Below are 26,505 nucleotides of genomic sequence, written 5' to 3'. Positions count from 1 at the left end.
GTCCCGGAATCTAGATCGAGCGAGCAAGAGCGCGCGCGCTACACAGCAGAGAAAGGGAGCGAGAGACCTTGCGTGTGTGTGCTAGTGTGCGTGTGTGCCTCACGAAGCGCATGTAAGCACCCAACCAATCGAATTATTCAGAAAGTCTAGTTTATTATGCAAAGGTTTTAAGGTTAACTGTTGTTTTATGAATTGCAACACTTGCTGCAACCTGTCAAACCTAAGCCCATTTCCAATACTTTTTAACCTAAATTAATTTGTTAAAGACTACTTTTTTTTTCTTTTTTTTTACTAAAATTGACTAAAACCTTTTTGTGTTTTCGTCGACTAAAACTTGACTAAAACCTTTTTGCGTTTTCGTCGACTAAAACTTGACTAAAACTATCAAGTTTATAAGTGACTAAAATGTGACTAAAACTAAAAAGCATTTTCGTCAAAAAGACTGAGACTAAGACTAAAACTAAAAGGGCTGCCAAAAACAACACTGGAGGGAGTGTAGTCTATACAAATGTTAAAGGCACAGTTATAATACTGAACTATGAACAATCCAAAGCGGATTCATTTTCTTTCTTCTGTGGAACACAAAAGAAGTTCACACCACACTTTTCCATCCATACGAGTGATATTTAAGCATTATACATGTACTATTATATTATTTCTTAATATTTTGAATTAGCTTTAAGTTTTGATATTTTCAGGTTTCATTTTAGTTTAAATTTGAGTAATTTTGTTATGTGCTTTTGTCATTTTTAGTCAGTTTTTCTATATAGTTTCAGTTCATAATTATTTCAGTTATTGTAATTTTAGTGCTTGAAAATTAGAAATGTTGCCTTGACAACTAACTGACATAAGTAAATTACTGAAAACTATTTTAGTAGTTTTAGCTATCCATAGCAATATAGTTTTATACAATGAAAGTGAATATTGACCAGGGCCTGTCAAGAATAACAAAAATGCACCAGTATCATAAAAGTTTGCATTCCACAGAAGAAAGAAGGTCATACGAGTTTAGCCAGAGGGTGAGAAAATTATGACAGAATGTTACATTTTAGGTTAACTGCCCCTTTAATTCGCACATGAATAATGATTGTGTGTGTGTGTGTGTGTGTGTGTGTATACTCACTGAGACAACTGTGCCCATAATGCACCATGAAGTCAGCTCCCAGAGCGCGCGCAGTGAAGTCGTCCACGCAGCAGGCCCCATATGTCACATCTCCCATCACCAGAGTGTCCGCCTCTGTGAATCTGACAAACAACACAATCAACCAATCAATGACCTTGATCACCACCCTATTGCAATTCAAATCTTTCAGGCCTCAAGTAAAATGACGGCTCCACACAGTTGGCAGATCAATCACTCTCAAGCGGAAATGTCACTCAGACATCCATGTCTCCAGTTAAGTGGGCTCCCGCTAGCTGTAAACTGATGCACTCTGTGCAGTCTGAAAAAAATAAATAAAATCTAGAATAACCTTCAGAGACAACAAAGCACTGGACAATGATTAACATAAAAACTTTACTGATGGTAGAGGGTCAAATCCCACGCTAAGGTTAATAGCTATGGTCTGCTGTAAGTAGTAAGCTGGTAACCAAGAGATTGCAAGTGGTGCTATCCATAAGCTAGCACCATTGAGAAAGCCACTAAACTTGTGCCTGGTTAATTAACACTGCCATAAACAGTGATGTCTAAAAAAATAAATTGGGGAAAAGCTGTCTGTTAGCATGTTAGCATTCCCAATTATCCAAATGGCACTTGCTTGGCTAGTGCAAAACCCATCAGAAATGTGTCTGTTTACATTGGAAGCAAACATGCTGACAATGTGACACATTAACAGCCAATCAAGACAAAATTAATGTTTTTATGTGCAGCAGTATTATGGACCAATTAGATTGTATAGTTTCTAAATTACCCTGCACACATTTTCACTAGCCATTAGACTCTGAATGCAAGAATTTAAATGTCCGCTAAATGACTTTTTACAATGTAACTTCCTAAAAAAGTGACTGAAGGACATTACTGAGCCTCCATGTCCAGTAAAGCCCACTCTTAAGAAAATGCAGCAACAACTTGTCCTTGGCTTCCTTCCTTCACTTTGTAGGACAATGACAAGCATTCCAGAAAGGTGGAACTCGGAGGAGCTGTTTGAAGAGCCAACGATCTGTTATTGTTTGCTTCGGCAGGGGTCGTGTTAAGTGTTAGCACATCTATTGACTGGCTCACTGCTGCCGCCTCTCCTCTGTGTGAAATTTAAAATGCAGGATAAACATGAGACAGGAGCACATAAATTATGAGTGAGAAAAACGAGAGAGAATGAATATGCGAGGAGAAGAAAGGAGGGGAAAAGAGAGTAGAGGCTGTTGTATGGGAAGCTGGCTGTCTGGAAGCAGACACATTTAGGACAGGAATTATTAATAGGACACAGGCACACTTTCTATATTTTTTTACACACCACACACACACACACACACACACACACACACACACACTTCACCTTCTAAACTCTCATTCAGACTGAGCTCTCTAAAGTGGTCAGTACAACACCATGGCACATAGTACAGTCTGTACTGATCGCTCTGTCTGAACTGTTGACTGGACATTTTTTTTTCTACTTCCTGTCTGGGTCTTTTTCCTCAGTTTAATAATCTATGCAGTCGTTTACCTCTACTGCGAGGCAAGCACACCATCTGAAGTGTACTTTTTTTGCCCATTGCTAAGATTTTTTGCCCAAGCTAACTGCCTGATAGGGGAATCTCTCAAAAAAACATGTCCTGGTTATATTTCACCAATAAAAGGGTCAATTGCAAATTTATTTCTAGATAGAGTCTTTGAGTGCCTAGGTGCTTGCGCCACTGTAGTCAAACACATGACCGACCGAGAAAAAGCGTTTATGTGGATTTATAGGCTAATAAATATCTACTTAAATGAAAAAAATTTAAAAATCTCTTTGGTGGTCTTGCAGTCTATCCAAAAAACCCTCCTTCTGCACAAATAACATGAATGACTTTTTTTTTTGCAATCAAAACTGTGAATTTTGCCAAAAGGCAATGGGTTTGCAGAACTGATTACACACATTTTTTTTACTACAATAGATTTAACAAATACATGAATATAATGAGAATCACCACTGAGAATAATGGGACAAAAAATGCATTATGGTAATGAGAACTAATTTCTAGGTGCTTAAGTGCTTTATTGTCATGAAAATAAAATCTATGTTTTCTAGTATACACAGACATTTTTATTTTATTTTATTTTTACATCCATACATGTATATATATGTAAAAATGAAGGGAAATAAAAATGTATAATGTGTATACTATAAAACAAACTGTGCCTGCATGCCACACAAACACACACCCGTCGTCTCTTCATAACACACTGCCTGCGTTTGTGTCTCATGCATGGCTTACTTCGGTAACCCAGTGCCCCCAAACACACCCTCTCTCTTCACACACAGTTATTCTCATGTGAAGGACGCAGGCAAGTAGCCGTTGCTTGTAAAGCAGAGAGAGATGGATGAGGAGAGCTCATCTGGTAAATAAATATTTGCTGTGGTAGATTTGATTCGCTCATCCCTTCTCTCATCAAGGTCCCCCTCTCTTTCTGCCCATCTGCTGCACGTTTGCGCATACACATTCATCATGAGTGGGTGGAATCATCACCAGCCCACAACGATAAGATGCATACGAATGAGATGGTTCAGAACAATACATGTATTTGGAAACTTAAGTCACACTTAAAAATGAATGAATGTCATTGCATCACATAACAAAACATCAAACTGTAGCACTGTACAGAGAAGCCACACTGAAAACCCACAGCATCAAAATCCCATTCCTCATGTTGAACATAAGACATGGATGAGGAGAGGTTGACTGTGGATGTTCAGAAGCAGAGAATATATGAAACATCTCTAAAGTTCAATGAAATTCACAATTTTTACTGAAAAAAAGTTGATACTTTGAAGCAGGGCCGTAACAACCATTGACATTAAGGGAGGGACAAATTGACATTTAATATCTGACAACCGTTTTATGATAGAAAAGTTCAACAACCAACAGAAATATGTAGTGATGCAAACTACTCAACTCTTCTATGAAATTTCGTCATTTTGAATTGAAAATATGCTATAATTTTAATCATGTAATCCATGACTGAATGTGACGAGACAAGAAATGTTTTGCGTTTCTGAGTGAATGTGTGCATATTTTTAAATAAAATTTTATTCGCAAATAGTTTCATTCAATTACATCACAATTAGGCCTAGGAATAATTAATTTTTATATTTCCTCAAATCCCTTTAATCATATAATTATGTAATTCCTTTACAATAAAAAGACCAATACCCCCCTAGTATGATTCATTTTAGATTTGTTTAAATATAATGAAATATACATAAATTCTGTTTGTCCATCCATCCATCCATCCTTCAGACTCCTTCAGATTTTGTAAAAATCTTTTAGAGTTAGACGGTCAAGGCAATAGTCAAAGTTTGCCTTGACAAACTTTACGTTTCTAGTTAATGACACTTACCACAGTTATATCGCTTAAAATATAAATTGATTTTAATCTACTTAATTAAATGCAAATTGTAATCACAACTTTGAATTCCGTTTGCCACTTCAATTCAAATTCAATGCATTACACACAGCACACATAAGCAGCAGGACCCAAATATAAATTCTGGCAAATCTGTCGCTGGAAACGATGACTACCCCAGCCTGCGGCAACAAAACACGTGCAAAACCTCTTTGTCAAGTTTCCTTATTTGCGCAGTGTATCCGATTAACAGACTAAGGGGGCTTGCGGATGAAAAACGGAAATGCATTAATATAAACTCCGAGTGTCAGATTACCGGAGCTCGTGCAAGAGCGAGATATAGTGCTCGCTACCTGGGAATGACGCTGTAATTAGTGGAGCAGGAGTGTGGATCAAGTTCGCGCTCCCGCTGGGACTGAGGCTCAGAGCGAGTAAGATGAGGGGTTTTAGTCGTGATTAGTGCATCGCACGCCCCTCCAAATGCTGACCGCAGGATAGAAGAGTCGCTGTCAGATATGGGCCCCGGTCTGCTTGTTACTGAAGCTCTGCTGTATTTCCATCGAAATCAAATCCACTGTCTCCCTCTTTCCATCATGTTATCTGGCTCCAGCTACAACATCTGAGCTGAAATGTCATTAAGATGCAATTAAGATGTAGAAATGTCTGTGATCTCAATAACAGCGCTTGTTAATTAGTGTCTCTGTAGCAGCCAGTTTGCACACAAAACAGTCAGCCGGCGGCACACTCGCACAGAGCGGATCACAATAAAACAAAGTAAATAATCAAATGTGTAATAAATTATATATTGAAAAAAAAATAATACATACCATAAAAGAGTTTAATTTGTGCTTTAAATCCTAGCTTTTCAGACATTTGGACTCAGCCAAGGCCTGGGACACCCTGTCAATGTGATTGTTGTTGGATGGTCTGGTTTCTCTCTGACACATTCTCATAAACTCCACAAACAGTTCATGTGTCTGTCTCTCTGTCATGTCTCCCTTCCTCCTGTCTCAGAGTCATGCGGTCAGCGTCTCTGTGTGTCTCTCACTCTCTCAGTTAATGAACATTAGGGTGTGCTGTGTCTAGAAGCGGATCCATCCGTTTCAAGCTATTCCTCCTGTCTCTCAGAGGTGAAATCTTTACTTGGCTTTGACAGGACTTTCATCAAAGCTCAGCGTGAGCGAGGGGCTGCTGGCTCAAAGCTCTCCTTGTTTGTGAACGCTGGAAGAAAACAGATCTTTCTCTTTCAAAATCAAAATCAAAATCAAAAGCAAATGATTTCAAATATTTTGATTTTGCCTTTTTATGACCGGTAACTGTCTAGAGTATAGCCGCCAAACAGAGCTAGAGAAGGGATAATTATCATTATAAAAGGATATTTTTGGAAGACATGAGAAATAGAGCCAAGTTATGACTTAGAGATCTTTCATCTTTCATGTTTGAATCATAATCCCTTATCAAATGTTGATTATTGAATAGTGTGAACAACAGGACACATGACGCATCAGTGGTATAAAGACGCAGTAGAGGCATTTGCCAGTCCAGCTGCTTTTCTATGCTGTGAAAGAACGCTTTTGGAAGAGAGCTCCATTCTAGAACCGTGGAATTACTTCCCTCTTATTTATATCACTGTCAAACATATTAAAATGTTACATTTCCAACACAGACTCACCATATTTATACAAAACAGACTTAAAAACTTATGTAAAAAACATTTAAAAAAACATATGTATTCACAATAGCAGCATTTTTTAAACAAAGTGGCATTTGTTTTATAAAAAGGTAGATACACTTTTCGATGAACAAACTTTTAAAACACAAAAAAAAAATAACAAAATCAAAACAACCTAATAAAAGCAGAGGGAAAAAAATTGCCTGTGTGATTTTGAGGGGAAGTAACTAAATGCATCTAAAAAAGCACTTTGACACCAGTTGATTATAAATCAAAAATGGCTCAGAAAAGGGAAGTTAATTCTAAGAATAGATCTATCATCATTGTTTGCAAATGCCTCTTGTTAACTAATGCAATGACATTCGTTGATTTTTAAAGTCCCCCTGCAGTCAATAATTGTATCCCTTAAAACTAATCTTTTATAGTCAAAATGGCATATAAAAAAAATAAAAAAATCTTCATGCCTTAAAATAGCTTGAATGTAACTCAACACCCTTGCTTAATTTAGTACACAGGATACCATGAATATGCAAATTAGTCCCGCCTCCACTCACTCGTACCAGCTCGGACTACCTGATATACTTGCTCAACTGTAGTAAATGCTACACAATGGTAAGTGGAACAATTGATTTAATTCAGCCATATAGTATATGTTTAAACCAGAAACTGATTCAGAAGAAGAGGAAGAGCGAATTATACAGGGTCGTCTACAAGTAGGTGTATCAGAATGGTAAGGCGTTTTTGTGTATCGTTCTCTAAAACGTTGGACACATAACGGTAATTGATATGATTAGCCCTTGGCTTGACTATGTTAATAAACAGCTAAAAATGTATTGCTAGTGTTACACAAATCATGTTCCCGTTCCCCATCTCAGAGTCAGACACGCATCCTTAGAAACACTTTGAACATCATAGAAAGTCAGTGGAGAAAAGCCACGTTGAAGGGATTGGTTACATGTTTGTGACAGTCAAAAACTATGTTTTTGAGACTTTACTACACTGCAATTTTAAAGAGAAAATACTCAGCAACGGTGTTGACTGATGAACTTGGTTTGTCTTAAAGCATATTAAAAACGCTCCATAGACATATAAACAACATTAACGATTTTATTTTCTATAAGTGTGACTGAAGTGTCCAAACATTTTTTGGGCCAATGTGTCTTTAAAAACACATACAATAGGAATGAAAGCCCTTGTGTTGTGTCAGGTTGCGGATGAAAGACCACGAGCCCCTGAGTGATTCAACACTGCACCCTCTGCCCTGTTTCAATAACTCAGATTGTGTGTGCTTGTGTGTTTAGCCTCTCACATCACTGAGCTCAGTTAACACAAAGACTAATATTAGATCAGCAACGAGGGGTTGTCACAGAAAACCGTCCCTTTGGACTTTCCATATACCAGCCCTGTTCCCCCAGTCTACAAACTACTCCTGAACCACTTAGCAGAGCACAATACACACCAGCCCACACAAATCACATTACCTGTACCTTCTCAACCTACACAACAGAAAAAACTGCCCTAAATCTGGTCTGCAAAGCCATAAAAGTCCTTATTAGCAAATCTACTGTGCCTATTTCTCATTTTCGACATGATACGAACCGACCAGTGTCAGCGTGATTTATGAAAGCAAAAATATTCTAATTGTCCAGCTGTGTGCCTCTGTGGACAGAGGTTTTCTCAGACTAGCTCAGGGGCTGAGATAATGTGCGAGGGTGTACAAGATGAGCGGGTATGTGTTTTGCTCATTTGATGAAAAGCCTGAAAAGCTGGCCTCAAAACCGCTTAGTGGTTTTCTTCCTGTGTGAGCAGGTCTCAGTGTCTGGAGGGGATGCATCATTGGCTGTGTGACACTGTCTATGAAATCCTGTTAGTGCCACTTCAGGGCAGAAATCAGCCCAGGAGAGAGAGACGCTCTGTTGAGGATGCCAGGATGCCCGTCCCACAACACCCTCAGGTCTCCCACACACACTCCTGATATGGAGGCATGACCTGAATTGAACTGTCTCCGAGCTAGTATTTCAGAGTGCCTTTGTTAAGAGTTTAAGAACTGATTTGTTAAATTATTAACAAATCGTTATATTAACGATTAAGTATTAAATAGTTAAACGCATTTATTTAAGGAACCCCAGGTGAAAAAAAAAATGACATACATAATCACCCTTTTTCTGAAATCTGAACATCTGATAAAGCCAGGTTCAAAATTCACCATGTTTTTATAAATAAAATGTTGTTGTGCAGCAACACCAAATGATATATGAACAAAAACCTTCAGAATATACATAGAAAAAGTTTGGTGTAATATGCATGTGCTACTGAAATGGAGATAAATTACTAAAGAGAGGAAAATCTCATTTTGAGAAAACAGCCGTAAAGGGTTAGTTCACCCAAAAATGAAAAGTCTGTCATTTATTACTCACCCTCATGTCGTTCCAAACCAATAATGTGAGTACTTAAAGACAGAAATTAAATTTTTGGGTGAACTAACCCTTTAAAGTTGTATTGTAATTGAAGTCTACTGCTAGAGAAAGTGCAATAAAATAAACACTTAAAAAAAATAAAGTGTATTTTGGATGTTTTCTTTCCACTAGTCTGAAACAACACATTGTGATAATAATGTGACACATGATCCCAAATATCCCAAAACGGACCAGTGCATGGAAAAAAACAATGTTTTTGGTTTAATTGTATTTTAATTTGTACACATATTTTCCTTTTTTTTTTTTTCTTGCTTTCTGATTGAAACATCGCTCATAGCATGTTCAATACAACAATGAACCTTAACCAACTCATCTTGCACCACATAAATAATACCTCAAATCACATGGTGAGCTATTAATTTAAGCAATCTGACAACTTTTGTCTTGCGGACAACAAAATGGGTGAAAAAAAAAAAAACTTGCACTGACAGAGAGACCAGATTCATGTAAGACTCAAAATAAAGACACACTTTTGACTTGCGTCTGCAGGTAACCACCTAGCAACCATCCAGAGATCCTTAGTAACCACCTAGTATTGTCCTAGGAACCACACAGTTTGGCATGGTAAAGCATGCAAAAATCTAGTTATTTTGAAAACTTAGCAGGTTAGATTCGAACTCATGGCACCCAGATGAGAACTAGAGTTCAATGCATTTGCGGCACAAATCTGACTATTTTTCTAATTTAATAAGACACGAACATAGCATTTTACTTGACCTAATTCAGTCAAGCCAGTGTGCAGTTACTACATGGGGGCAGAAAAACGATATGCCGGTGCGGTGTCATTTTTACTACATTACCTGTTTTGTTTTTGTTTTCGTCACCCCAAACCTGTTGATAGGGCAAACACAGTGGTTCACCCGTTACCACTACAGGATTCCAGCCAGGTCTATGACACGCATCAAATATTTGAGCACTCAGTCTGTCTCGCTTTCTCAGAGACAGTAAAAGTGATGCATCATCCCACGAGAGCAGTAAGAGAGAGGCAGGTGAGCATAGAACAGAAGTGCGCTGGTGCATCAGTACATGAAGAGCTGTCACTACATTCTGTATAGACACACACATACGATCGCATGCAAACAGACGTGATAGATGCATGTACATATATGAACAGCCATTATACAATAAATCTCTTACAGAGAAATGAAAATTGAGTCATCATTTACTCAACCTCACTGTGGTACCAAATCTGTATGTATTTAATTAAAGTCAAAATTTGGAACAACATCAGAGTGAGTGAATGAAGATAGAATTGAATATGTAACCCAGTTAGTTATCATATAACATTGTGGTATGTCATATTTGCTTTTGTGGTAAAATTATTTTATTTTACATTTTAAAAATTTGTATTTAAAACGTCAAAAGTTTAAATCTTCATTAAACAGGAGCTGTGATAGTCTTCTATCCCTATTATTCGAGTGAAACAGCTTCTCAAAAAAAAAAGTATGATGGGACATGATTTTGTCCATCAGGAATTTATTGAATCGTTGGATTGCCATGGTTTGCTATTGCTGTGATCTCATTTGAGAAAAGATGTGCACGGATAAATTATTATAATACTGCGAAAGTCCATTAAAAAAAAAAATAATTTTGATTTTAAACCACTACATCTATACTAAAACTACCATGTCATTGTTCAATAAAATATTGTAACTATTTTTAATGTGATACTGATCAACTTCAGTAATAAGAGCTTTTTTAAGTATTACCAGCTCTTGGCTCATTTTCTGCTTTTAAAGTGGAAGAAAGACAAGAGACACTGTGATCTGGTCACCCAGTATAATAAAAAATATTCCATGAATTATTCCACTGAGGTACACTAAAAATCTTAAATTTATCTGCCCAAATCCACTCACATCTCTCCCAACCCTGTTTGTTTTTTGGGCATTTTTGCCGTTATTAGACACAGGGCTGTGTATCACCAATAATCTGGCGACACTACGTCTACACGTATCACGATACAGGGGTTACAATACAATATATTGCAATTCTGTAAGAAAGGCGATATATTGCGACATTTCTTGTTTTTTTTAGGAAGATCATCACATTTAAAAATTGTATCTAATTTAATCAAAACAGCATCTGCATTTATGTAAATTTTTTGTGCAATCTAAGTAAAGGAAAAATAGTAAAGTGTTTGCAGGATTCTTTAGGTGTATAAATAAATTAAAGCTGCCTGCTTTAAAGCATTATATTGTATAAAGTGCTTTATAAATAAATGTGACGTGACGGGAGTGCTGACTTGCAGAGCTCGTGCAAACATATCATGATCAGATACTTTCTTAATAGTTTTCTAACCGCGATCCTTTTTGTTGTTATTGAGAGGAAAGCGTGCAGGACGTGCATCTAAACGCTCAGCTGCCCGGATGGCATCAGGATGTTAAGTGAGCTTGAGATGGTAAGTTGTATTTAAGCATGGCTTATTTTGCAAACAACATGACTCTTGTCGATTTCCTTAGTGGTTTCTTTATAGTGAAAGCCAAAATGAAACCACACTTCAGCTCTGAACATCGCGGCGGGAACTGGTGTAATTCTATCGTCTTGTGAGCTGGGTTTGCTAATGCTAACACTAGCGATGCAGCCTTGAGCTTCTCCCCATCACAGTTCACGTTCTGAGATAACACTCCCATCTAAGGGTTGATAGTGTTTTTAAAGGAGAGCTTTTTTAACTTAAAACTGTCTAAAAATCATTTGGATGGTTAAACAACCTGTTCTGGTGATATTGGTGACTTTCCCCGCTCCCCCCAGCGTTCCCAGGCGGAAAACCAACCTTGCAACTTGGGGACTACCGTCCCAGCAAGATAAAAATTGGAAGTCTCGTGAGAAGCGAGAACGAGCGAGAAACACGAACTGCTTTATGGTTGATAACAAAATACAAAATGTACATGTCAATGTTCTATGATAATGGGTATGATGTATTACCCACCTCGGTGGACATAGCTCCACACGATAAAGTTGGCTTGCTCCGATCATAACAAATGCACATGAGCAGCGGTTGAAAGGGGGAGGAGGGTGGCGCGAGTTTTTTACGACAGTGTTGTGAAATATACGCCCCACAGCTGTAGGGGGAGCTCGTGGGGAAAACATGCGACAACAAAGTGAAAATCAGCGAAGAAATGACTAGAGTTGCCAAGTTCTGCTTTAAGAATTGATACAGTATCGCCAATATTAGTGTGTATCGATATTATCTTACACCCCTATTGGATAGGACAGTCAAGGAGAGAAAGGAATCGATAGGGGAGGAGAGAGAGGCACTAGCCTGGCTCCGCCCTCCTACGTACTTCCGCTCAATTTTCATTTTCCTCCAGAACTACGTCTGGGATTGCGGTGTATTCTTAGGTTTCCTCCGGTCAATTTTTTACCGGTCCAATCAGCGAACAGAGAGAGTGGCTGAGAACGATGACGTTGAGGTTGTGCGCTAGTTTGAGTCGTCATACTTCACGACCAAACGTTAGCGATTGGTTATGGCAGATCCAGAGTGGCTCTGGGCAGATCCAATAGTTTAAAACTTCAACAGAGTACCCGTCTTCAAGGAAGTTAACGCGTCAATGGAGAGTGGCCAGACTACAAATGAAATGTACAAGAGTATGGTAGAACCAGGCTAGAGAGGCACAGGATCTGGAAAGGATCACGAGCCAGACTCAAACTTGGGTTGCTCGAAGCGCTATATGTCAGAGCGCTGCCCACAAGGCTATGGCTCCAACTTCCTCTTCACTTCTAATCCCTATTAGCATCCTCTACCATGGGAATGTTTCCAAAGTAAGGAGACAGATCTTTTATTTGTCAAAATGACACTAAGCATTTTAAATCACCACAATTTCTCAAAAGTTTTACTAAATGCTCTGTAAATAATACAGGCTCTGCTTTAAAGGTACACAAGCACAAATGTATGCATCCATAAACAAAAACACTTTCAGCAATCCCTGAATACACACTCACACAGGTCCGGCCCAGTGCAAAACAAATCAGGTTAGGGATGTGAAATATTTATATGCCGCACCTGCTGATGCCTCATATTTCATTTGGTTCTGTTGCGCGTGGGCTCATCCGTTCCCTCGCTGGCAGACGCGCCTGGCGCGAGGACATGAGGAGAGGAGAGATTACCTCCAAGATGGAGAGGCTCTTCCCTTGATATCCCAGCAACTCTACAGACGGTCTGCCTCATTATTTCCTCTTTAAACCGATTGAGAGAGGAAGACAGTTAAGATCGAGAGAGAGCAATAAGAAAAAAAATGAAAGAAGCAGTGGAAAATAGAGAAAGACAGATTTAAGGAGATGAGCTGTATGTTGTAAGGTTTGCTATAATAACAAAGCAAACGGTACATCATTTTGTAGATTTCAGTACCAGATCCGGATGACAACGTGTTGCTATACAGCACAGTTTGGTTATTCAGGTTATTTAACTGTGGTTTTAACTTACTCAATTTACTGACATTGACATTATAACTCATAATGTCTCATTCTGTAATTTATCTATAAATGAAATCCAGAAGGGATGACTAACAAATATCATATGCGTTTTGCATGACATAATCAAATATTAAAAACCACCAGAGAAAAACATTCATGTTCCAGGCATTTTTAAATAAAAAGAAACATATAATGCATTTTTGCTGTGTGGTTTCTTTTGCTGTGTGGTTTTCTTTACATTACAATCTAAAAGTTGGGGTTGGTCATATTTTTTTAGATGTCACATATGCACCAAGGTGGGATTTTATTTACAAAATAGGAAGTATAAGATACATATTTCTGAAATATTATTACAATTTAAAATGTGAATGCTGATTTGGTGCCCAAGAAACATTTATTATTATAATAAATTATTTATTTATTATAAACAGTTGTGCTGCTTAATATTTTTTGAAAATATTCAAAAGTAAAAGCCTTTACTGTTACCTTAGAACAATTTAATGCATCCTTGCTGAATAAAATTAATTTCTTTAAAAAAAAAAAAAATCTTATTGACACCAAACTTTTTAATGGTGCATATATTCCACAACATGTGCTATGTTAATTATGGAACTATAAATTAGATAAAAATGTCAAAGTCTGCTTGAGTACCGTATATAGATTAAAAAAAGGATTGATGTGGACGATAAAGCCACTTTATAGGTCTTGTCCTCATTTAGAGGCCTTTCTCAAAAAAATAAAGATTTGATTAATAATCAAAACATGTATTGTAATTTAAATCTGATTTAATACACAACCAAAATAAACACACAACCAAAATGTTATATTAGTTCAACCATACTTTGCACACAGAGAGCACAAAAAGTACCTTGTAAAAAATAGGGAAAAAACACTTCTACAATAGCACAATGAGAACCAGCAGGGGGGCATGACACTGCGAAGATCAAACGCACTCCACTTCAGCCTCTGAGGGGTTTTTTGTCCTGTGAAAGCAGTCTTCCTGTCCTGCCAGGCCAAAAAGTCTCCATTCCCCTCCCATACACCTTACACAAACCAAGATCGAAAGAGGAATCGAGGCACGGCCTAGCGCCTCCTCTAATGATTGGTTGAGCAATGAGGCACGCAATAAGTAAAGTAAACAGAACCCGTTTCCAGAACATGCAGACAGATGTTTTCTCTAATGCTGCTTGATAATCCCTTAACCCCCTGAAAAACAAGATCATTACAGCTATTCCACACGCTGGATCTCAGCCATTGGACCTGACATGCTTTTAGCCTCCAATGGGTTTGCCATTATGCAAATTGATGGTTCTCACACGCACACCCACACAAGCGAAGACAACTCAATTTGGTCATATACATCTACTGTATATGATGCACCTATAAATATCTTTAATGAATGTTAAAATGAACTGAAAGTGAGGTAAACAAAATTTCTGGGCTTATCTGAGGGGCTTATCGCGAATGGACATGGCATAAAGGCAGGAAAGGGATAACGTACGTCCAATGGTGCGTGTAGGGTTAGAAAGGTCGGCCATGAGATTTGAGAGAATATTTTGGAAGAGCAGTTGGGTCCAAATAGCTTTAGACCCCATTGACATTCATTGTACGTACAAAAATAAAAAACAAAACAAAACAAAACATTCCAAATATATTCTGTGCTCCACTGAAGAAAGTAAGTCATTCAGGTTTAGAATGACAATACTATCTCTTTATATAATAATTATACAAACACATTCAGATGGACAGTTTGTTTGTTTTTTGAGAGAGAGAGAGAGAGAGAGAGTTTATTACAAAAAATTATGTTGAATATGGATATGCTTGAGATTTAAGAGTTTACAGAGAACCCTTGCATGCAGGCATATCATAGAAATAATGAGGTTCAAGTTCATTCATTAAGCCGTCTGATTTCAAAGCCCTATTCGTCTTTATCTACATTTTGGTTCATACAATATGTCAGTCGTGTCATTCTGATCACATAAATCTATTTATTTTTCTATTCTCAGTTGCTCCTCTGCTCTGTAGAGTCATTTTGCTCCTTTCTTCTCCTTCCTTTTTTTTTTACCACATCTTTCACAAATTTCTCTAAATTTGTCACTTCTTCTTGCTCTGCACTCCCCCAAGCATCATTAAGAGCATCTTTCCCCCCCCCCCCCTTTTTACACTTTAAAGGCTTTTTTTTTTTCATACGGAGTTCAACTCAAAACTACAAAAGTATATTTGCACAAGCCACAAAACGTTTGCACTAAATCACCTTTTCCGCAGCAAAACTAATAACATAAGGTGCGTTGCAGAAATTGTAATTCTCTTAAAAAAACAATTAAACAATAATATAAAAAAAAGGTCAGAAAAAAAACTTTCAATAAATCAAACCATAAATAATGTCATAACACAATAACTGTTTAAATAAATAAATAAAAAGTCAGGACAATAAGTAAAAAAAAAAAGAGAAGACTTTCAATAAAGGAAAAGTCACACTATACTTTTCATTCCATTGACTTCCATTAATTTCGTATGCAAATGCAGGAGCCATAAAAAATGCAAACTTGTGTTAATTTTGCTGCCTTCCAAAGGTCAATACGTCAGAGAGTTCCCCAAATACGTGGCTAACAGAAGACTAACAGAACAGGATTCCAACTAGCAATGAGGATTCAATGCTAGGAATGTGGTTATTATTATTTTTTTCAATAATGTGAATGTCTCGGTTAAGCATTATTTATTTGTATGCGGTAAATTTCACTGGGGATTTTTTGGTAAATTAGTCTCAATTTCGGCGCAGGCTTTGCAAACAGACTTTTACGATATGGACTCGACAGCAATGCAACAACATGAAAGTAACCGTGTTAATTTTAATGCCTGATCTGTGATTTCTGATATGTATGATTCATGTACAGTCAGATGTTCTTTGTCTATGTGTCAGTAAATCAAACCAGTGACTAAACTTCAACTTCACAATGTTACTCTTAGTCTTAATTAGATGAAAAACTATTATAAGTTATAGAAGTTATTTAAACTGTGATTAAATTATATATTCTGTCAATCAAACAGCGCAAGTTTATCAGTGACTAAGTAATTTTGGTGATCAAAGATTAGTTTTAAGAGATAAAATTATTATTTTAACCATGAGAGCTGTAATAGTAAAAATTTGCAAAAAGTTTTTGAGAGAGTTAAACAATACTAGCTATTTCATGTCCAAAGATGTTAGCCCATCCCAGCAGTGGGCATTAACACGGAAGTCTCATAGCAGACACGCACCTTTAAACAGAGAGTTCAAATCGGAGGGCTAAAAATCTATTTTATTTTGAAATTATGACACTGATGTAAAAATCATATTAACATTTTAAGTGCACATAAAACAATGCAGTTAAAAACCCCTTTAAGATACAGAGTTAACTTATAGCTATATTTATGCAACTGACCACTGTGGTATAATGTTAGAAGATGCTAAAAATGTCTATCTTTCACAGGAAGAGAGTGAATGACTGATGTGCTAGAGGAAATAGAAGCGACTGGCCCACACATCCAATTCCAATCCGGAGGCACCTTCTCACCCCCTTCAGTCTCAGAGAGGTTCCTCATGGTTCTTTGATTTGAGGTGCCCCGTGTGCTCTGCACCTCCATTACCGTCAGCAAGTCTGTGAGGCTAATCCCATAACAGAGGACAAGGTTTTCTGAGGACAGCACAAGGAAAGAAGGCAGTGCGGTGTAAAACCAAGTTTGGCTGCTTTCTATAACAAATTAAATCAAAACTCCACTTTGCTTTTAAAGCCCTGCTATATAATTTCACATCATTAGCGTGAAAATGAATCTGAAGACATTTGTTGTCAAGCACCACAGGCACAGAGATCATGGTGGTAAGAGGATGAGGAAAATATGCTAATTGAATTTGCAAAGTCACAAACAGTAGAGAAAATTATGGTTGGATACTTGTCTGGACATTTATTCCTCAATTAAACCAAATAAGATTAGCAGGAAAGTGTAAGTGTGTGTAACCTTGAGGAGAGAAGGTGAGCTAAGAGCCCATGCTGTTGATTTGTACTCACAACCAGCAAATATTCCATAATAAATTCAGATAAATCCACATACAGGGGAGGATGGCGGAAACACTTCTTGCTTAAACGTCTGTTTTCTTTTTCTTTTTTCTCAACCTTTGATATAATTTGCCCACATGTATTTGCTACAAATTAAAGTACAAATTAAAATCTACAAATTTCCCATAAATTGGTTAAATTACAAAAGCACTGTTGTTACAAATGACCCCACTACTGGTGGAATTTTGTATTTGTATTTAAATTGAACAACCTCTATAACTTCTGATCTAAATTCCTCAATCTTTATAGTAGATTGTTCAATGTTGCTTATATTTGGAGAACTGATTTCTAAAAGAACAACAAATTCAATCTGAACTATTTTAAAGTTGTACTACCCCACAAAAGTTTGCAGCCAGTAAGATTTAAAAAAAAGAAGAAGAATATAATACTTTTATTCAGCAAGAATGTGTTAAATTGATCAAAAGTCACCCCAATTTTTTGAACAGTAGGGTATGCTTTCAACTCCTAAATTATGCATACAAGATTTGTTAAGCGAATAATTAAGCAGTGAGAATCAAAGTTGCATTGTGAATTGGACTGAATTTGCAACCATACCTTGCAACACTACTGTGCAGAGGCACATAATGTTTATTTTATGGTTTCATAAATAATAAAAAACCAACACAGAGGACCATGCCGGTGAGGTGTTCTCTGTGTTTAATTAGCCAAGTCTGACTAGTACTACTACTTGGCACCTTTAAATTTCATAACCATGTACACCCTAACACACACTAAATAACATATCCAAATGTGACAAACTTTGAAATGGTCGGCCTGTCTCTATGACGACAGTGATGTCAAGCAGATTGTGAACCAATTCCCAACGTACCGTCTGCTTTTGCAGCCTGTGTGATGGCTCTGGGGCCCAACGAATTTCAAATTTCTCAACCTGCATTTTGCCATACTGACAAGACTGATCGAATCAAACTTTTGCTGTTTTTTCTCCAGGTTTCTGTCTACATTATTTCAGTGTTTTTTCTTCAACCTATATTGATTCGTGTGACTTCTATATGCGTTTTGCTACCAAACTTAGTCCAGTCTTTTGTCTTTATCAGAACAGATGTGGAGTTTCCTTTGATAGACATGTGATACGAGTCAGGTGCATTCTCACTCGAGTCTTTATTTAGTAGAGATAGAGGTTCCCTGGGACTCTCTGGAAGTAAGGTGATGTTCAGGTGCAACCGGCAGGTGCGGGTTCTCCTTTTTGCACCTCAGTGTGATGTTCACAGCATGGATTTAAAGGGCTCCATTCCAAGCACCCGAGAAAAAAAAAGTATATCAAAATTTGCCCACCTGCTAACGCCTTCTGTGGCAGACCCGACAGAGTGGCCGGCAAAAGGAATTGAGCAAAGTTTACAGAGAGAATCTTTCAGGCGAAAATGACATGACAGCTTCCCCGCTAACATCTGTAAGCGCTGTTATGGCCATCTGTAAAAGTGACTGTGACTGCAGAGGATCTCAGGCGAAAGGTCTTTGAGAAATCACACATCCTTCAAATAAAAACTAAGAGCAGATGACTGCTGGCCATCTGGTTTAAATCTCAAATCTCAAAATGGCTGAAAAAAATGATACGTATGTTTTTTACAATATTAAAAGACAAAGTTCCTTAGTATCTACTTACTTAGTAAATACAAAATTACATAAAGTGGCCATAAAAGGCCTCTGGACACTTCTGGTCTCAAAAATCTCTAAATGTCATTGCATTCAATACAAAATATCACGCCAAAGTGACATTTGCAAACAAATTATGCTAGAGCTTTTGTCTAAATGCACTTTTCTGAGTTATTTTTGCAAATACATTTAACCAAAGTCTGATAAGCTAGAAAATCCAAATCCATTAGCTTAATTTTGAATAATTTATTGGTATCACTTTAAAGTACAGCTCAATGCATCAATAGCATTTATTAATATAAGATTCTATACACTACCACTCAATGGTTTGTGGTCAGATATTTTAATGTTTTTGAAAGAACTCTATTATGCATACCGAGGCTGCATTTATTTGATCAAAATCATAGAAAACAGAAGTATTACAGAAGTGAAACCAGACCAATACTGTGAAGGCTGCCGAGAACAAAATCGCACTCGAACTTGCACCGCAGAAAACGTGCCCTGTGTGAAAGCCCCCCGAGTCATAATGCTGACGACTTGTATTGTTACTGGGTGCAAGAATTCAAAGAGTAAATGTTTAGTGGGACGGAGTTATTTTCTCCACATGAATCTGCAAATTTGCCCCGCCTCCACTCCATCCCAGTCTGCCCTCCTTAGAAACGCTTTGAACATCACAGAACGTCAGTGGAGAAAGGAATATAGTTCATCGTAACATCGTAATATGCATCATATACATAACTCACCTGCTAGCCTACATTGCTAAATGTACCCGATTTTGAATTTCAATAGAAAAATATACCGGGATAACCTGGCTTCTCTACAGCACAGTTAATGATATGCTAAAGCCCGCCCCGCACGTTGATGGGATTGGTTACAAGTTAGTTTGTGAGCGTTTTTTGTGACGGTCTTTGGTTCACTGCCGTTTTAACGAGAAAACACTCAGCAATGGTTTTGACTTATGAATTTGCACATGGTTTGTATTAAAGCAAATAAAAAACACCACATAAACATTTACATTTACATTTACATTTATGCATTTGGCAGACGCTTTTATCCAAAGCGACTTACATTGCATTTCAAGCTACACATTATCAATTCTTGCTTTCCCTGGGAATCGAACCCATGACCTTGGCGTTGCAGGCGCCAATGCTCTACTGTTTGAGCTACAGGAAGTTAAACAACATTCAAAACTTTTTTCACCACAGGGGGTCTTTAATAACCCTCTGTCAATTCGACTGTCTTTCCTTGGGCAGGTATATAAAAGTGCGGAAGTATAATCGGTTGTTTTCACGCAAACCCTGGAGCTGTCAAAAGTCCACTGGATGATGCGTTTTGCGTCAAATAAACAGGAATTTCTTGTTCCAGAAAACATGGAGAAAGAGAAAACATTGTTAATTTACATATACTACAGACACTGTAACAATACAAAGTGGGTAGAAAATCAGGGAAGTTACACTTTAAGTGCTTTTCGGAGAAAAATAAATACTTCCCAAACAGACGCTGCCCTTCCATAGTTTAACTGACAGACATTCAACAAACAAATGCTTTCAGACTGAGTATAATAACACGGCACACAGAAGAGGCAGACATTCTTGAAATAAACTGTTCAAGGTGGAGAAATTGTTAAAGCCTTTCTTTTGATGGCTCAAACACAAACAGCACGCTAAAACCCTCTCTAAGAAGTTTAAAATATCAAACCTAAAAAACATCTAGGTGAATTAGAGGGCCTGAAACACTCTCACACTGAGCCTTGAGACCTCCTCAACATCAACTACTCAACTAGTCGTCCATCCACTCCACATGCCTCTCTATTTCCTTCACCCTTTCCCCCGCAGTACTTCATGCCAGCGAGACAAGGCAACACACTGGGCGTGTAGGCAGGTAACTCATTGCATGGAAAGGCACAGCAGCTCATTAGTCATCAACACAGACAGAGTAAGAAAGACACATCGAGTGAAAGTGAGAAAGGGGAGAGAGAGAATTGGCTTGTTCTTCCAGTGGCTGTGGGCTTGGTGATCTCTCCAGTACGAGCTCCTTATGTAAGAACTGAGGAAGACAGACAGCTGGGAATCACAAATACACACACACACACACACAAAATCATAGCCCTGCTCCTGCCACCTACAGCTCAGCTGTGCAGTGCGAGTCGGGAATGGGGATTGTCGGCCCCATGCCAGGATCTTTCCACCCCACTAACTCTGACATTTCCCCTACAGGGGCCGTGGGCCGCAGCCTGGAGATATGAATCAAAGAAAGCAAAAATGGGGCCAGGCGTCAGATAGGAGGCTCTAACGGCAGAGCGAAACAACATTGTCGGATAAAGAGCACGAGGAGGCATCTTTCCCCATCCGTGCCGACTGGCTGCGTTGATGGGAAAGATTCACAGCCTTTTAAAAGGGACAGTTCAATGCAATGTGAGAATTCTGTCATCATCTCTTTAGCCACATATTTAATACATTTATATTTAATCATATATACTGTATATATATATATATATATATATATATATAGAAATAGAATAGAAAGTTCCACCAGCAGGGAAGTCAAGGTAAAGGTCAGAGAAAGTGATTTTATGCCTCATTGGGATGGCACCACAAGGCGCCGTTCACTTGCAGAACAGCAGTTTCTGGAGGGCATAGATGTCTGAAGTAGTTTTGGTATAGGGGTGCAGAGTTGTTGTTCTTTAGGCATACATAAGTGCCTTGAATGTGATGCTATTGGTAGCCAGTGCAAGTTTAGAGAGGTGTGACATGCTCTCTTTGGTTTGTTAAAGACCACTCTTGGTGCCGCATTCTGGATCAGTAATGAACATGCATATTTTTATTGTGATCATGTCAAAATACTGTAAATAATTATATGGTCCATTGCAGGTTCTCTAAAACCATACAAAATATGTGAGGAACAGAGCAAAATGCATGCCATTATTCACAAAAAAAAGTCTTCAACTGGTTCAAATCAATGTTACAGTAGGTCAACCTGACTATAACGCTAATATTTAATAATGATGGGGTCTTTCTAATATAATATATCATTGGTCTTTTTAATGAGCATTTTTTTAATAAGGCCCTCAATACCAAATACTTTTTCACAAATTTAGATACCAATGCTGAAAATATTTGTACTATTTGTACCCTGAAGAGACTCTGAACCATTTGGACTTGAAGAGAACAAGCGTTTACTTTCTATATATCTCCCCAATTCATATTAGGAGGCCAGCAATCACAAGTTTGCAAATATAAAACCCTAAACCTGGCTTCCCAGACATATTTTGGACTGGAAAATATTTCTGGGGTGCTGGAGAAAAAACTTTTTTTTTAAGTTTTAACATCCAAATACTACATAAGCAAACTTTAAACAAAATCAGCACAGCAAACACTTCTTTAAATCTGTCTGATTTGACATGGACTGACCCAGTTGGTTCCTCTCTGTATTGTTAATGGTTGAACTTTCAAAAGTGTGAATGAAATATGACAGGAGCAGCCTGGATATTCTGCTATATTCATATATAGGGATATATTTAGAAAATATATTTGAATAATATTATATATCCCTACATATTCAACTCCATTATGCTGATGCACTCCAATGACCTTGGCAAAAGACATTTTCTTAAGCTTGTAGTCATGCATCGCCCTGTATAGAAAAACATCAGGCATATTATTTTTAATACTAAGAGTAGCGCAAACATTTGCATAAATGTTGTGGGCTAGATGGGTGAAAATCATCTTGTTCAATACGACTGCGCTGAAAGGCTACAGTTGCGACTATATGCCAACATTTTTATGAAACATTATGAGCAACGATCGATACAATAAAAAGCCTAGACCTTTAAACAGGAAACTCGATGAAAAGCCTGTTGCTATTCTGAGATGTCTTAGCTGTGAAGGCGGCATTATGAAGAACATAACACTTAGTGACAGACAGCACAGGAGGAGGTTTCTCCGCGCTTCTTAAGGGCCTCAAACATGACGAAAACGGCAGGAGTCTTGGCCCAGTGTTGCGTATATGTTTAATGGGGTTCACATGAGATCCTTTCATGCTTTCTGAATTAGCTGTCGGTGTATCAAAGTCAGACTGACGTATGCTCGGCTCTCGTGGATTGTCGCAGTGTCTCTTAACAAGCCAAAACTCAAAGCAGAACACCAGATGAAGATGTTCTTCTAAACGAGTTAAACAGCAACTCGGTACCACAGAGCTCAGTGATTTTTTATTTAACATCCTGGTAGCATGTCTATATTTAGCTCTGTGTATCATCTTTTGTTTTGTTTGGAGCTAGCTTGCCTTGTTTAGTGTCTACCTGGAAATCTCAGAGAATTCAAAAGCCTATCAAACAAATAAGTGACAGAATTCCGTTGATTCTTTTCCTCTATTTAAAAAATAGTAAGAATTTAGATTACCCTTTAATTTAGATATCTAATGTAAAGTTCATATTAAAAACACTAATAATTGAATAACTCTGTTAAATGTAATATTTAGCAAATCTCAAAGTGAATACCCATTTTCATTTTTAATGTACAATATCTGTGTAGAAAAAGTACTTGAGTGTGAAGCAGAAGAGTATTCAAATTGTGGGACATAATACCACATCATAATTGCTGCGGCAATAAATTGGCCTGTCAATCATACTGTTACAGTTAACGTCCTGAAATACACACTCCAGCTTCAATTTAATTTAATTTACACTACTCAGCAATTCTTCCTGTCGTATTGGAGAGAAAATAAGTATTACGTTGATCTGCCAGGTGAAGCAATTTACTTATCATATCTGCAAGAATTGTAATATCGGTGCATCCCTATTATTCAGTGCATTGATTCTCAACCAGGCGGCCTCAGCAAACTTCAAAAATGGCCTCAAAATACCATGATTTACTCACCCTCAAACCATCCTAGGTGTATATGACATTCTTCTTTCAGACAAACACAATCGGAGATATATTTAAAAAAAATTCCACGCTTTAATGACAGTGAATGGCCGTTTCTGTTTTGAAGTCCTGCCAGAAGCTAGTCATCTTAGCAGATAGTTTTAAATATGGATATTTTTCTTACACAAACACATTGATTCTCTTCAGGCCTTCATTAAACCCCCAGAGCAGTGTGGAGCACTTTTATCATGGATGGATGCACTTTGATGGACTTGAAACGGCCATTCACTGCTTTTAAAAAGCTTGGAAGAGCCAGGACATTTTTTTTATATAACTCCGATTGTATTTGTCTGAAAGAAGAATGTCATATACACCTCTAGGGTGACTTTTGGGTGAACTATCCCTTTAAAATAAGCTAATACAACAAAAATAAATGATTCTAATTCTGATTCACTGTTTTTTTCTTCTTTGAAGAATCACTGCCTACTGCCCAGAAAAAAAAAAAAAATTTTAGACCAGTGAAAGTCATAAATTAATAAAATATGAAAGCACCACAGCCATTTTTTTTAATAAAGAATATAAATTTGTGTTGCTATGCCAAGCTCTAAAATATTTTTTTCGGGTAGAAATTAGAGTAAAAGAAAAAAAATCCAAGGCCCCCATTGTCCACAAATAATATTCAAAGACCCGAAATGACATTTTGGGTTTCCAGAAGTTTTAAAAGCTGAAGGAACTTCAAGGATCAAATTATTTTTAACCAATGAATTTACATTAATTTCCCAACTGTTCGAGATTTACAGGATGGGATATACAGTATATAAAAAATGCTAACAGAACCACTGATTTATCAATACCGGGCCAACCTGTATTTTCATTCCACAAGTAGTACAGTAGTTTGTAGGTGCGAGTAAACAAAAGACATATACATTAAAGCCACGAAGTGTGTGGGAATCCACCTCTAAGAAGGTATATGCACCTTCAGGCTGTGTAGGTGTTTCCAGCAGCGTTCGAGGAAATGTAAAGACACCGTGTGAGAATACCTACAAGTTTGTGTGTCTCAGATGTGGAAATATATCATTTGTTCGTGTGGAAGTGGGGCTGATTGTGTGTGTGTGTGTGTGTGTGTGTGTGTGTGTGTGTGTGTGTGTGTGTGTGTGTGTGTGTGTGTGTGTGTGTGTGTGTGTGTGTGTGTGTGTGTGTGTGTGTGAGAATAAACTGCAGCTTTTGCTGTAATACATAGCAGCTTGCTCTCATTAGAGCTTAAAACCTCATCTTGTTTAATCAGCTTATACTTTGACTAGATTTACACAACCTCTTTTCCGCACACTGACATGGAGCTCATAGTCTATCACAGAACACATGACAGTGGAGTCTCCAATCTCTAGCATTCTTCTCAGTCCCATTAAGATCATTTTAGCTGATTCCAGTATGCAACGTTGTTTCTTATCCATTCTGGTTCTGTTTCTCAGTCTTTGTCTAATATGATTTTTGTTATATCTCATGTTTGGGAGCTGTGCCTATTAATGTCTTTAGTGTCATGTAACAACTAATCCTTTCCAATGGCCCTGGGGCAGACCAGTATGACCCTGAAAAAAACTGTAATCTGGGGTCACAACATACACATAAAACATCTGGCACAGTTTACCTGGTATTAACATGTTAATACCAGGTAAACAGTGCCAGATGATGTGTGTGTATGTTGCGACCCCAGATTACAATATTTTCAGGGTCATACTGGTCTTACATATTTAGACCAATATGTTCGAGAGAACAGCCAAGCAAAAATGTAAATGATGACCAAAACTTTTGCGATCGGATCATTTGAAACTACATTCTGATGTAAACCAGTCCGGTAGTTTGATCAGTAGGGTATATTTTTGGCAGATATTAAAACACTATATTGTTTTGTCTAAAATAAAATTAAAAATAAAACTGAGATAAATAATTTTAAATGCCACGTTACAACCAGGTGTAATGTAAAAGATGGCTTACCACTTGTGATCAAATCACCTGAGACAGATTAATACTAGATGCAAACTGTAAACAATATTGTCTATAATGCAATTGTCTATAAACAAGACCTTAACAAAGGCCAGAGACGGACCACGCAGAAGACGGAACAAATAGAAGAGAATAGATACAATACTGTACCAGGCACATCAAGCTTATGGTTCGCGATGCTCAAAATATTGGAAGAAAAATATAAAAATAGATTTGGGGGTGGGGGTTTATATGAATGTATCTCTGTAGGGAACTAGCATTCTTCAGAAAAGTTATGATGACATTTTATTTTCCTCTTACCTCCGTATAATGCCTATTAAAGTCCATAAGTGCCATCTACTGTCAGAGAGTAAACGCATTTTCATTCAGTACGTCTGCGGTTTTTGTTTTGTGCGGGTATGTTTTATGTTGCATAATATCACAAAGCTAAAGTCAGACCATGATGTTTTTTCTTTTAATCTTGAAATTATACAATCTAATTCAAAATCAATTGCTCATGCTACATGTGCTGTTGCTTATAAACCGATATTTCGTATGGTACTCCAGTTGCACTACAGCAGACAAGAGAGCTTTTCAAAGGGTAATCAATACAGCCCAAAATCACTGGCTGCAAACCCTCCCTGGAAGACATTGCCTGCTCCCGCTATCTCTCTAGGGCCAAAAATATCATCAAGGACACATCACACCCAGGACACCACCTGTTTGAGCTCCTGCCCTCAGGCAGGCGGTACAGATCCTTAAGAACAAGGACCAATCGCTTTAAGGACAGTTTATTCCACAAATGCTATCAGGACTATAAACTCACATATGCACTAAACTGGGAAATTCAAAAGTACAACAC

General features: G+C 37.6%; 1 protein-coding gene across 1 annotated transcript in view; it reads right to left on the bottom strand.

The window, feature by feature from the left end:
- dph1 (diphthamide biosynthesis 1) overlaps nt 1-26,505 on the bottom strand; it is an 83,717-nt gene that overhangs the window by 33,859 nt on the left and 23,353 nt on the right. Inside the window, exon 4 of the mRNA XM_079611329.1 lies at nt 1,124-1,245. Within this exon, the coding sequence (XP_079467455.1) occupies nt 1,124-1,245 (122 nt within the window). The remainder of the gene's footprint in view (nt 1-1,123; nt 1,246-26,505) is intronic.

The sequence above is a fragment of the Phoxinus phoxinus genome (genome assembly GCF_949152265.1).
Source record: "Phoxinus phoxinus genome assembly, chromosome: 4".
In the NCBI taxonomy this organism is placed as follows: Eukaryota; Metazoa; Chordata; class Actinopteri; order Cypriniformes; family Leuciscidae; genus Phoxinus; species Phoxinus phoxinus.
This window is presented reverse-complemented; position numbering and strand designations above follow the sequence as displayed.